Source organism: Tachysurus vachellii, chromosome 9, assembly GCF_030014155.1.
Source record: "Tachysurus vachellii isolate PV-2020 chromosome 9, HZAU_Pvac_v1, whole genome shotgun sequence".
Taxonomy (NCBI): Eukaryota; Metazoa; Chordata; class Actinopteri; order Siluriformes; family Bagridae; genus Tachysurus; species Tachysurus vachellii.
In genome coordinates this window covers 18,380,440-18,394,673 of record NC_083468.1, presented here as the reverse complement: position 1 = coordinate 18,394,673, position 14,234 = coordinate 18,380,440, and the positions used below count along the sequence as shown (strand labels likewise).

Sequence of the window (14,234 nt, the reverse complement as noted above, 5' to 3'; positions counted from 1 at the left end):
GATTTCACAGTGTAATTTAACTCATACACTGTGAAATCTCCTAGTAGCAGACAGTAGCATGTATTTTGTGGTGAAAACACAGAAACGTACAAAAATCAATAGCCAAACGTTTTACATTAACAATTTAATAGCACACTGTGTTTGCTTTTACTGTCTTACTGTCAGGAATAGCTGGGACTATTCCCTACCTGGACACTAGGGGGACATTTTGGCAGTTTTCCAGTCTTGTGCCATGTGCTTTTGTTTTTGTTTTGTGTATCAACTGTGAAATACTGAAGAAGCCTCTTTTAAGTCTGCTTCATTTTTCTTCTGTTTTCTTCTTTTAAAAGAAATATAAAATAACCACACACACAAACCTGGATTTTTATTTTTGTTTACTTCCAGATAATATTTTATCTAAATAAATAAGATAAGTTTTGTCAGTATTTCACAGTTGATACACAAAACAAAAACAAAAGCACATGGCACAAGACTGGAAAACTGCCAAAATGTCCCCCTAGTGTCCAGGTAGGGAATAGTCCCAGCTATTCCTGACAGTAAGACAGTAAAAGCAAACACAGTGTGCTATTAAATTGTTAATATAAAACGTTTGGCTATTGATTTTTAAATCTGGCAATTATTTATTTTTCACAAGAAATGGCTGACTTTTTTTTTAATAATGCATAATATAAAAAGTTCGTTCAGATAATATCAAAATACACAAAGTGTTGTAGACAGGAAATACAACCTGGTAATCTAAACCCTTCTGTCTATCTGACCACACCATCTCTTTAATAGTGTTTTCTCCAATTCAGCATTAATAGTAATTCATTCATTCATTCATTCATCTTCTACCGCTTATCCGAACTACCTCGGGTCACGGGGAGCCTGTGCCTATCTCAGGCGTCATCGGGCATCAAGGCAGGATACACCCTGGACGGAGTGCCAACCCATCACAGGGCACACACACACACTCTCATTCACTCACACAATCACACACTAGGGACAATTTTCCAGAGATGCCAATCAACCTACCATGCATGTCTTTGGACCGGGGGAGGAAACCGGAGTACCCGGAGGAAACCCCCGAGGCACGGGGAGAACATGCAAACTCCACACACACAAGGCGGAGGCGGGAATCGAACCCCCGACCCTGGAGGTGTGAGGCGAACGTGCTAACCACTAAGCCACCGTGCCCCCCATTAATAGTAATAAAATCCTAAATCTTAAAATTTTAAATTTAAAACTTAAAATTTCTTCCTTGTGGTGCTTTAGCTCCAAGGTCTCATCTGTAAACTAATCAATTGATCACCATGGTGCAATCACTTGTGAGAATGAACTTGAACATGTATTAGTAAAATCGCACCTTCAGATTCACTTATTATCAGTTTATTTGGCATTTTACAGATTTAAGACGGTCAGAGTGTTGGCTAGAATGTGTTTGCTTGTGAGAGGAAAACAGTGTAATTACTTTTAAACCAAGGAGAAATGTTTATGATGTGTTATAAGAAAGAAACACTTGAGAAATGAGTGTTGAACAAAAAAGTTATTGATTTTTATTGAATGACATTTACTGATTATTTTTATTGAATGTAATTTACTGATTTTACAACTGTACTATTATTAAAGATTAATGTATTTTATACCACAACAAATGCTTATTATTTTTAGGACTATTATACTTTAGAATTATTTTAGTAGCATGGACTTTCCAGCTGCAATGTTAGTTTGTTGTTTTTAAAAAAGTTTTCTTATAATGGTTGATTTGACGATTTTTATGTGACGCTAATTTTACATTAATGTTTTAGAAATTAACAAACTCTGGACTAGTGGAGGGGATGATGATTAGGTGGGGTTTAGAAGGGGTTGAGAAAGGGGTTAGGGGTGTTTAGGGGACAGAGTACAGCAAGTACTGAATCACAAAGATGAACATCTAAGTAATAAACTAGAACATATTCCATGTTATTGGAAGCATTTTAACTTTTTATAAAACGGTTATTATTTTACGGAAGTTTTTATTTAATTTTAAAAAACTGAACACTGAGAAACAATCTCTCTCGATAAGGGAGTCTGACAAATGCTGTAAATGTAAATGTAAACAATTAGTGACCTTTAGCTATCAGCTATTATATCTAGCCGTTTAGATCATTTTCGCTAATATTCCTATTCGGCTTGACTTTAATTAATCTTTAATTAAACAATCCAACTTTTCTAACACGCTATATAACTACATATAACTAATTATTATGTATTTCAGCCGAATGGTTCACTTTTGTCCATATTAACATTAACGATCGAGGATGTAAAATGATTAGCCAAACAATGATTAGCCAAACAGATCACTTTTATTAAAAAGATCTAACCATATAAAATGATATTCATGATTGCGATTTCAACTGGTTAGTGCTATTTTCACTTTTTGTAATGTTTAAAACAAAAGATACTTTAAAATCTCACAGTCCTATCTTTATTTCTGTTGCGCTCAGTTTTCGACCCTAATTGAATATTTTTCTTTTGTATTTGAAAGTTATAAAGTTTACACTGCATAAGTGTTGTACATCAAGAATATTGCTTATAGGTTTAGTAACGTGGATGTTATACAAAAGTTCCAATGTTATACAAAAGACATCCAAAAGTTGTCCAAAAGAGTATTGTTGTATTGAACATAGCCAGTCTGTGGTAGCTACCAGTTGTAGTAGCAGTTGTACACGCTGCTTCTGTTAATAAAGATTCCAGTTAATATCTTTCCCCCATCTCCCCATGTGTGCTGCACTTAAGAATATTACAATAGGAAAATGGGAAAAAATGTAAGTTTCATGTATCCAAAGTAGCATTTCTAGGGCACATCATTAGGCCAGAAGTTGTGCTTGTGGACCAGGAGACAGAAAAGAAAAATGCAAGACAAACAGAAACAGATTATTATGTAATTAGTAAGAAGTTGTCAGAGTGACATTTTTCTTGATATATTAAAAAATACAATTTTGGATTTTGTTAACAAAATTGACCCTTTTTTGTTCCTGTTTGTTTGTTTCTGTTTGCTTCTGTTTGGCTTTTGACAAATGAACGATCATAAATGTTCATTCATTCATTCATTTTCTACCGCTTATCCGAACTATCTCGGGTCACAGGGAGCCTGTGCCTATCTCAGGCGTCATTGGCAGGATACACCCTGGACGGAGTGCCAACCCATTGCAGGGCACACACACACTCTCATTCACTCACGCAATCACACACTACGGACAATTTTCCAGAGATGCCAATCAACCTACCATGCATGTCTTTGGACCGGGGGAGGAAACCGGAGTACCCGGAGGAAACCCCTGAGGCACGGGGAGAACATGCAAACTTACTCTTACTTACTTTTTACAATTATATAGATTATATATAAATACAAATCTGATTATATAATTAAAAGTATTTTACATAATATTTCCCACAAATACCGTAGGTAATATTATATCATAATTTTAATATATAATGTAAAACAAGACAACATTTGGATAGAATCATTTTATACAAATAACTATGCAGAATAATGTCCTCAGTGAGAGAGAGAGAGAGAGAGAGAGAGAGAGAGAGAGAGAGAGAGAGAGAGAGAGAGAGAGAGAGAGAGATGGGTTTATTTTACAGAATAAACCCAGAGGAGAGAATTAGTTTACAGTACTTCCTGATTTTCACACTGTTCCAGAGGAAATGGGAGAGTGTCACATAGGTGCAACAGGCCACAGGGCATACATGCACTATAGTGGTAATGTGGTAAAAGTGGTAAACACACAAATACACACACAGAGATATGTGTTATAAACAGTGTTTATTCAGTGTAATAAACACGGAATTATTTACTATGAGCACCTTTTTGTGTCTTCCTTTACAGTATCCTTATCAGTGAGCAAAATAAATAATGAAGAAAACTGATAACAAGTGATATTTTAACCATAAATATTTACACAATAATGTGATTTTTTCCCCCTGAAAAACCTGGTTTCTAAATGTTAAGAACCCCCCATGGTTAGTCATAGATCATACCATATATACAGTTTCAAACTTTTAAACAAATTTTTATTACAATACAATAACTCTTGAGACTTGCAATGGCATTAACATATGTAAAATAAATGCACATGACATGCTATTACCTCTATTAACTCTTCTTATTTCATATTATTTCCATTCATTATTTTTGGTTACTGTTATATTCTTTAATTATTCTCTTTTCTTTAATTTTACTTTTATATAAAGTCTAGGAAGAGTTGGCTGTTTTCATTTTTGACTTTTTGACTTTTACTTAGCAGTGTTGTATTTGTTTTTGCCACTAGTTAATAAAGTAAGGTTTGAATGAAGTAGGGCAGTAAGTCTGTAGAGCTTTTTAATTTTGAAACCTTTATAACATTATAGAACTCTACTACTCTATGCTGTCTGATCTAAGTTCAGTCTGTGAACAAAACACAACAAAGCTTTAGATACTTAAAAGTAATAGTGTGTGTCTGTGGAGAACTGATGGATTAGGTTCACTTGCATCGACATCTCTTTGGACCGCATATTGAGGGTTCCCTTGAACAGCTACCAACGCACTTTCAACACCGGGGAATTAACTCCAGATCTTTTATCTCCATAATTTTTCATTAAATAATGAGGAAACAGGCCATGAAACTGCTTATCAGTCAATCAGCCAATTGAAAATGCTCGGACTGTGAAAAAATATAGCTTTCATCCCTAAACTGTTAATGCAATATTTTTTTATTAAACCTGTTGATTTAAAATTGAAAGTCTATACTTCACTGCACCTTTATTGCTTCATTTCAAGTCCATTGTGATGGTTTGTGTGAAAATGATCAAAATGACATGAATGTTTATACTAGGTGAAATTAATCAAGACCAATTCTTTCATATAGGTCACTTTGCAGGAAAAAGTTACTGTATTCCATGTGATGATATATATCTGCTCAGTGGTGCTCAATTTCCACTAATGAATGCCACATGATGACTGACAAATTGTACATTAGAACAGCAGGTTTGTTTCTGTAACCTGAACAATATTCTGGGTTAGATGGTAGATGGTAGATGATTAATGAATAAAAAAAAAACTTGCACAACATTTTACTTTGCTAAGATTTATTAACAATGGTTAAAAAAATCGGTTGATTCCATTATGCAAAACCCACAATTTATGCATTATCTTTCAAATGACATGCTCTTCAATTAAGAGTTGTTTTGTTTGTTCTAAATGCAGGGACAAGTTTTATCAGTTCCTTTTGTCAAATAAAAACATGTCTTTAATGCTCAGACACATGCTACATGTAATGGTTTTTAAAAGACGCTAGCTTATTCTAAAAAGTGATGTCAAGTCTTGTCTATTTTATTTTTATTAACTATCAAGTTGAATCTCGAATGCTACAAGCAGAAAAATCAACTGTTTAAAAGTAAAGCTCAGTTGTTTAGTATGTGTCTGTTGTTGCTGCTCAGTAGCTTGGGGTAGGAAGTGCCGATGGAGCGTCCACGTCGGTTGACAACAAGCTCCAGTTGGTATTGGTCCATATTCACCACCGCAGTGCTAGTTTTCTCGGTGGATGTCAGGAAGAAGATGGTAAACACTGCCATCTCAAACTCAGGACTGACACCAATGAAAGTACTGCCCACTGGCTTCAGCAGGCCATGCCAGCTGAACTGCACATTCAAGACTTGATCATCTGCATCCGGCTTAAAGGAAAAGAAGAGTATACGTCAAATTCCAAAATTTGAAAATTCTTGTAATTCTTTTCACCTTCATGATCTTTCAGTGACCATGATGCTGAATTCTTAAAACTCCTTGGTCAGAAGATGTTGCTTACTTTTCTATGACAACAGCTGTGGCAGTATTATAATTATGGCTGTAATTCAAATCTCAGGTTTATATTATAATATAGAGCTTTTCTCTGTAGAATAACATTTGTGTCTAATTAACTTTAAGAGAGAGAGAATAAAAGATGATGAAGGAATATCAGTTTATAGGTTCCATAGCATAAAATTCCACAATGCTCACTATGTTCCCTTTACTGGAAGTTACTTCATATTTTTTTAAGCCTCTCAGCTTAAAAAAACTGGTGGACAATTCAATTCAATTTATTTGTATAGCGCTTTTAAAAAAATTCCCATTGTCTCAAAGCAGCTTTACAGAAGTATGGAAACAAAAGAGAGAGAAAAGGAAATACATATATAATAATAATGAGAAGAAGAAAAAAACAAGAATAAAAATAAATAAGTGAATATATACAATTGAAGTTTTAAAATTAATTTAAAAAAGATTAACTTAAAATTTAAAATACTATATATATTTATATCCCTATCCCTCATGAGCAAGCCGGAGGTGACAGCGGCAAGGAAAAACTCCCTAAGATGATATGAGGAAGAAACCTTGATTGGAACCAGGCTCAGAAGGGAACCCATCCTCATTTGGGTGACACTCTACAGTAGATAGTGTAAATGTAAATAATGTCCTTCCTACAACAATTTACAATAGTGCAACCAAGAGCTTCTGAGGAACTAATGGTTCATCGCAAACTCCGAGCTCAGCACAGACCTGATTGCTGATAAAAGACCAGACCATACAGCTGCCTGACGCAACATTGGTTCAAAAGAAGGCACAGTCTCCAGCTTCTTTGTCCACAACAATCCCATGAGACACTGGCTGACCATGCAGATCAAATATCAGGACAAACTCTCAGCCAATTTTGTCTACAAATGGAAGCAAAGGTTTTTGCAGCTCTTAAATGATTATTGACAATACGATATATGGTTTGTTTGACTCTAACATTATAAGTGTTGCAGTAATAAATACAATCCTGTTTGCAGTACTAAGGCAGAAACGTGTGTGGTTAACATTTTTCAGCTTGCAGTTTACAGTAGAGGTGTTTGACATTACCATATCATTTCTTGTTGCTTTGTAACCCTTATAATCAAGGAGATTTTGCTTTTCTTGAAGGTAAAACTGGACCCAGTTATGGAGACCCATAATATCACTGCCGGATTTTGTCTCGCCAACAAACACATGTTCAAAGCCACTGGAGTCTGCCCTGGTAAAGAAGGTATAGAAGAAGAAGGAGGAGGAGGTGAAAAAAAGAAACAGTTTCACGTTACTAACATTAAATTCACTGTAGACCGCTTACACATATGAATCGAGAGAGAGAGAGTGAGAGAGAGAGAGAGAGAGAGACTAACCCTCCAGTCCGATCTCTGTGGTAAAGTCGGAACCACATGTAGTACAGCTGACTCTTGAACTGCCTTAGGTCTGAGTTTGATTTTCCCTTTTGAACTAAATACTGGTGAGCCCTCTGTAAAACACAAACAAAACCCCAGAATATCTATCATTAAACAAATTAGGCACTTCATTGTGCATTTCACACAAAACCAGATGTTTTATTGCACACTGTTACATTCTGGGTTTAATTTTCCAGGAGCTGCACCTAAAAACATAATGTGACAGGAGAAGTAGAAGCAGTGAATTCATATGAATTTACTACATACATGTATAAGCCATTTTACAATATAATGTGTACTGTTAAGAGTATTTTTATGTTTTTCACAAGTTAAACAGCAAGTGGATTTGATATTAAAACTGAAACGTGGACACAAAATTGACTAATGTATGACACACTGACAGGAAGGAAGGGGAAATGAAAGAAGTTAGAACAGCCTTGATTTTAGAACATACAGGCATACATGTGAGGACATCCCCTTTCATTTCCTTTATTTACAGAACTTGAAAGGGGATGGAAGCAGTTATAATTATGGCCAAAATATTACACTATATGGTGCTATAAACTTGATGTTTTTGGGAGGTGGGCAGAAGCTGGAGAACCCAGATGCCCAAACACATATTCTATACCTTATTTCATTTACACATATCATTGATACTTTATAATGGAAGAAAATCTGTCAAAACTAACACATTCATTACATGTATAGGGGTTGTTAAGTGCTACTGTTATGGCACTTTTGTACTCAACTCATGGATTTCCAGGAAACAGTGTCTTGGTTTTACACTTTTATACAAAATTTACAGTAGTGTTTTTACCTTCATGACCGCTGTGTCTAAGATGGCATCCAGGAAAGCGTTATTCTCAGCAATCTCTTCACTAGTCACCTTCTCGGCTACACCAGTGGACCTTTCATAGTTATCCAGCAGCTTCATGAACTCTAGAAGGGAGTGAGAGATCTTGAAGCTTTTGAACAAATGATTTGTATAATCACAAGCTGTTTTTGTCTGATTATGTCTGATTAATTTAAACATGCATTAAAACATGCATGATAGACAGTTAGAATATCTCCTTGATATCACTACATATTATTGTAAAACATTTCAGAATCTTACATTTCATATCACTATAAAGATAGACATGCTTTGTTTTAAATAAATGACAGCCTACTTTACACAAGCAACTCCTTTATTAGGGTTCCCTTTTTCCCTGTTTTTTTTTCCACCATCAAACAAAAATCCGAACATATTCTCCTTGCATTTTATGTTCTTATCACACTAGAGTTGCTGCATTAAATAAATGCTTCACAGTTCATTAATGGTCCTTTGTAACCAAAATGCAAAATGGAAGCCTCACAGTTGGAGAAAGAATCCAGGCACGCCTGTGAGAAAGGCATGTCCAGAGCTGCTCCTGGGAAAAATTAAAGCTTATATGCAAACCAAGCAGATTTTTATGGCATCTGTTTTAAGACGTAGAGCATGTTAAAACTGTTAAAGTTGCAGACAGTGTAAAACATGTTAGGCCCAATTAGGTGACTGTATTACTTCAACTGTCAAGGTTTGTATATTGAACTCAGGTTCATAAGGAGGTTAATCTTAGGTCTTAGGAGGTTAATCAAATTTCAAGGCAGGAGGTGAACTTTAATTTAAAAGTTTATCCATTTTAAGCATTTTGCTAAGGATTTCTGTAAGAAAATATATTTATTTTTCTCTTACTTGCATATGTGATGATGGATTGCAGCTTTTTCTCATCCACATAGGAGAAAAGAGGGGATGAAGCGTGATCGACCACAAATTTGCTCCCTTTCGGTATGAAAGCAGCTCGACCCTTTTTTGTTTACAAAATGGAAATGTAAAGAAACCATGAAGGCAACTTTTATAAAAGAAAAAACCTTATATCCAATTTCTTATATGGAATAGAAAAAATCCCTAACAGTGAAGAAAACCCTTCCCTCTAATCCTCTTTATGTCCTATTAATATATTAATGATATATAATATATTAATTATCATATATTATAATAAACCATAATGACATACCTGTAACGAGATCTTATAGTCAGTCTCAGGCGTAAATCGATTGACGTCTAACTTCCAGAGGTCACAGATTATCGTAGACAGCTCCTGGTTTACAGTTTGGCTGTAGATTTTACAAGAATTTCAGCAATGTCTGTAAATATATTATAACGTGGTACAAATATCTAAAGAAAAAGCTCAACTCACGCTGCTGCTGCACTTCTATGTGCAAAGAAGGTCAGGAGGACAATAAGACATTCCCACAGTTGCCTGGAAGAAGATGCAAAGATATTATAGCAAATAATGTAACCTAGTTTGACTAAAAACAACTAAAACAGCCAGTTGTAATGTAAAGGCAATTTCTTATATTTTTTGCACACACAGATTATAATGCATTGTCTGGAAAAAGCATTAATCATTGTGAGATAAAAATGATAAAAGTTAAAGAATAAAACAATACACATATCTGACCTGCTAGCCATTGCTCTTTGTTTCTCCGTGTAGCAAAACAGGATTCTGAACTCTTCCTCGGCTGAAACACAGACGGCCTTTTACAAGTCTAAACACCTACCACGTACTTATATAACACTCCCAGAAATGGGTGGGTGAGTTTGTTGTTACAATTTCTCTGCTGTTTTTTCCCTTTCTTTCTTTCTTTCTTTCTTTCTAAAACACTGTACAGGCTATTTTTAGCATTTTACACTGCACTCTTACTTTTTGAGTGTGCAGCAATCACACAAATTACACTTGGCAATAAAAATAGCTTCTGTATAGTAATGTCTGGAACATCATTCAAACGAATCAAATCACTCAAACAAAACATGACACAAAACAGTGTGGGATGTGTCCCAGACAATAACGGGTAATGCAAGCATTTTAATTAGAATTTTGTCTAATAAAAGTAGGTCATACTAAGTAGCAGGGGTGCCACTAATAAGGGAAAAGTTTGGAAGATTCTAAGGGCCCACGCACTTTTGGGGCCCGCAGTGGCTTGTATGTTTGGTGCGAAATGGGTGTGGTAGGGGGCCCAGTCTCATTTTCTTTCATAGGGCCCAAAATAGTGGTGCCCCTGCTCGGTAGGGTGTGACCTCCCTATACTTAACGTATGGGTGGGTTCTAACTTTTTAGAAATAAAACGTAGCACAGGGTTAACCGTGATATAGTACCCTTGGATTAGAGAGTGTTCAAACCCTACTGTAGCTCAATGGGCCCTACAGTGACTGTTTGGCAGTTCTAAGGCTTGAACCACTAACCTTCTGACCAATAAACCAGAGCCTTAACTGTCGGTGCCACCATTGACCAAAGTAGAGCAAACACTGTAATATTGTGGTGTAATGTATGTTCAGGTAAATAAGTCATTGTTATTGGTTAGCTTAGAGGTACTACTAATAATAATATCCTTATAGAAGGAGCTGCCACATGAATGTGCTTGGATATGCAAAGAAAATAATTTTTCACGTTTCTTAAAAAAAGAATAAATAAATAAATAAATAAATACAAAAAGGTTTTGACTTATGTAAAAATAATGCCACAGGTACACACACATACATACTCTCTCACACACACACACACACATATATATATATATATACACACACACACACACACACATACATGTATGTACATACATACATACATACATACATACATACATACATACATACATACATACATACATACATACATACATACATACATACATACATACATACATACATACATACATAATTCAATTAGTTACAGTGATGTTACTAACCCTAGAGGCCTCAGCTCCAGTGTGGCAGGTGACTCCAGTACAAGCCAGAATCGTAAAGTGCTACATTAAGTTGATAAGCCTCCAGCAAGACTCCACAGTGCTGTGATGCACTACAGAGCCTACAATAGATCTCTTTCATGAGGAAAGCCTTGTGCCTTCAGCAAGCTTGTGCCCTTATTGCTGAGAAAAACAACTTGGGTTTAGATGATGGATGAACCCCAATTCTGAAAGATCCAACAGGTCAAAGAAAACTAACACTGTGAATGCAGTCTGCATTCTGTGCAACTTCAACAGGAACTGGTAATGCATATTGAGGCATGTTCAAATAATGGATGACAACATAACAGATACAACAAAGCCTATGCTGCAAGACATGAATAACATCGGACAGCCTTAACAAGCAAAATGAGAGGTGTTTTAGGATCCTGAACACCCTCAAATATAGATATGTATGTCATTACCAATATTGTCATTACCAATCACTGTCATTACCAATATGAAACAGATACGGCTAAAAACACAACAAAAAAAAAATTCAGGGACAGGGAAAGGATTTTTATTCTAAAGAGAGATTTTCTGATCAACCTCGGTTAGTCCATGGCTTAATCCAAGCCAGCTCTATTTAAAGCTATGATACTAGGGATAAAATGAAATCAGTGCGTTTGTACAGATATAAGCATAATAAATGGGATTATGCTTTACTTTAATTTATTGACCTTTTACAAATGTGCATAAGACAACATACAATTATGGCTGGTAAAAACAATAACATTGCTTTGATGTGTAATAAGAACAATTTTGATATGTTAACTGATGCACAATATTGAGAGAGAGAGAGAGAGAGAGAGAGAGAGAGAGAGAGAGAGAGAGAGAGAGAGAGAGAGAGAGAGAGCAAAGATTAAATAAAATTCAACTGTACAAATAGGGCATCCAATACTTTGCACTGAGTTTTCATTACATTTCATCTGAAGTAATGTCTTTATTCTGGTTAGGGTCATGGAGGATACGGTGTATTTCCCAGGAACACTGGGCACAAGGCAGGAATATGACCTGGATGGGCCACCATTCCTTTACAAGGCAAGTACTGAGCTTTTGTAGTGTTGAAGATATTGCATGCAAACACATTATGGTCAAATAGACCTATAAATACATCAAATACTGTGAAAGGTTTTTAAGAAAAATGTAAATATGGCAGATATCTTGTGATCATTGTGGAATATAACAGTTCTTAATGGAAGGAGTTTTTAATTTTTTTTTACTGTAGTTTTAAAAAAATCTTATTTCTCATCAAAATAAATTCTATTATTTAAAGGATAAAAGTGTCACTGTGCACCGTTTGCCATACTGGACACAACAGATGGGGTGGAAGTCCATTAAAAAAAAAACAACAACAAATCTCCAGTTGCAGTTCGGAGGCAAACTACAGTAGAACTGCTAATTTTCCCTTAAAAACTCTCCTTAAAAATACGTAATTGAAACTACATAATATTTATAAAATATTAAGCAAAGATGAGACTGACTATTCAATACACTCTTATAACCGCTCCAGAGAGACATATTCACAACCTTGACACATATTTTAACTTGAAGAATGACACCTACTCTGCACTGTACTGTGGCAAATACTGTATTGTAGCTTTTTTATGAGAGTTTACATAAAAGGAATACACTCACAATGTATAGCTAGCACTGACAGATAAGAGTGAGAGAGAGAGGGAGAGAGAGAGAGAGAGAGAGAGATGTGCAGAGAGGTTGGCACAGTCAGTTTTGATCACAGCAGCACCACTATGGGCAGTTGGGCCCAAAAAAATTCCTCAAACGTTGGAGTCGTCGTCAGTCACGCTAATGTTGGGGGATGATGTTCTAACCTCCTTAAAGAGCTCGTCATCTTTCAGCATACTCTGAAACACAAAATATTTGCGATCATTACACATTCTAAAATGTATCATATATCTTTCTATATTTTAGATTGCTGTCTTGTTTACCGTCAGGTTGTTGATGCCTTCTGAGAAAGCTCCAATTTGTCGCACAGTGCCCTCTGAATCCTCCATCTATGGATAGCAAAAAAAGAAATAAAAATGTAATGAAACAGACTAGATTACGCATGAAGTGACATGTAGTTTAATTTATGTCTCTTTCATACTCGTGGTACAATTTTAGGACAAGAAGCACACAAATACAAAATAGTACTGAAAGAAATAAAAGATTGAGACCAAAAGCCGTTAATCAAATTTCAACGTCAGAGTCCCACTGACGGCCGAGGCTGGCATGGTCTAGACAATCTGGACAGCTGCAGCATCACTAGGCTCCATCAACCTCAATGCAGCACTAGGGATTAGTGGAGCTATGGAGCTACACAAACACTACACATAGCAAGAACAGGAACATTACGGCACAGAGGGTTGAGTAGCCCCACGGAGACCCAGAACAATCCCTCTAATGATGCCACTAAACTGATGCATTACACAGAAAATACTGAAGCAAGGAGAGATCCTGGATCTGGAGCAATGCCACAACTGCCAACCAATAGACAAATTAATTAAAACAATAATTTAATAATATAATTAAAAGCAACAACAAAAAAAAAAAAAAAAAGAAAGAATAAACATCATGCTTTCCACTGGAAATAGAACCAGTCAAGGAAAATGTTGTCTTATGGTGTACAGCTCAACCTAGCAAATGTCCTTGTTGGGTCCTAATAACTCCACCTGTTCTAGTCTGTCCAGCTCATCCTCGTAAATGTGCAGCTCCATGCTTCTAAAGCCTTTCTGGAAACTGTGTCCTTTTGGCATCTCCACATCCATGGGGCACACATACTCATCACTATCCTCCTGCTTCTTCTTCTTCAAAGTCCCAAAGGTCCCAAATGCCAGTTTTCGTGGCTAAATACAACACAAAATGAGAGTTAAGACAGATTAAATAAACCAAGAGTAAAATAAAATGCAGTGGTAACCAGAATTATATCCTGTTAGATCTTGTAGTGTGGATGGTGAGCTGTACCTTGACTTTAGCAGTTGCAGTGAGTAAAATGTAATCAGGATTCTCCATACACTCCTGCTTCGTCTGCTGAGCCTCCGAACCAACCAGCAGGTTAAAGTGAGTCGCCAGGTGCCTTCTGAGCAAAGTCTTGTTTGGAGGAATGTTCAGGATCAGTGCCATTGTTTCCACATTAAAACGAGGTTCGAGAACCTGAACACACAAACATATGCCTATTTAAGGATCATCAAATCTCACACACTTTGTTATCCTCTAAA

At 36.0% G+C, this 14,234-nt stretch overlaps 2 protein-coding genes across 4 annotated transcripts in view; both read right to left on the bottom strand.

Annotated features, from left to right (window-relative positions):
- Positions 1-5,074: 5,074 nt before the first annotated feature.
- Positions 5,075-9,789, bottom strand: endouc (endonuclease, polyU-specific C). The gene is made up of 8 exons (XM_060878642.1): positions 9,696-9,789; positions 9,432-9,494; positions 9,249-9,348; positions 8,927-9,038; positions 8,030-8,151; positions 7,174-7,286; positions 6,878-7,028; positions 5,075-5,676 (listed from the first exon to the last, which is right to left on the bottom strand). The coding sequence occupies exons 1-8, from the start codon at positions 9,704-9,706 to the stop codon at positions 5,407-5,409; spliced, it is 942 nt and encodes a 313-aa protein (XP_060734625.1). The 5' UTR covers positions 9,707-9,789; the 3' UTR covers positions 5,075-5,406.
- Positions 9,790-11,671: 1,882 nt separating this feature from the next.
- The window catches only part of ppfibp1b (PPFIA binding protein 1b), a 31,171-nt gene continuing 28,608 nt past the window's right edge, over positions 11,672-14,234 (bottom strand). For all 3 annotated transcript variants that reach the window (XM_060878073.1, XM_060878075.1, XM_060878074.1), the window contains 4 exons: positions 13,981-14,169; positions 13,689-13,862; positions 12,966-13,031; positions 11,672-12,881 (listed from right to left, as the gene is read on the bottom strand). In XM_060878073.1, coding sequence (XP_060734056.1) covers positions 12,795-12,881; positions 12,966-13,031; positions 13,689-13,862; positions 13,981-14,169 — 516 coding nt within the window. In that variant the 3' untranslated portion in view covers positions 11,672-12,794. The remainder of the gene's footprint in view (positions 12,882-12,965; positions 13,032-13,688; positions 13,863-13,980; positions 14,170-14,234) is intronic.

Coding starts and splice junctions, on each gene's coding strand:
- endouc (XM_060878642.1), bottom strand. Junction 9,039..9,248: donor ACTATAAGATCTCGTTACAG/GTATGTCATTAT, acceptor TAAACAAAAAAG/GGTCGAGCTGCTTTCATACC. Junction 8,152..8,926: donor ATCCATCATCACATATGCAA/GTAAGAGAAAAA, acceptor ACTCCCTTCTAG/AGTTCATGAAGCTGCTGGAT.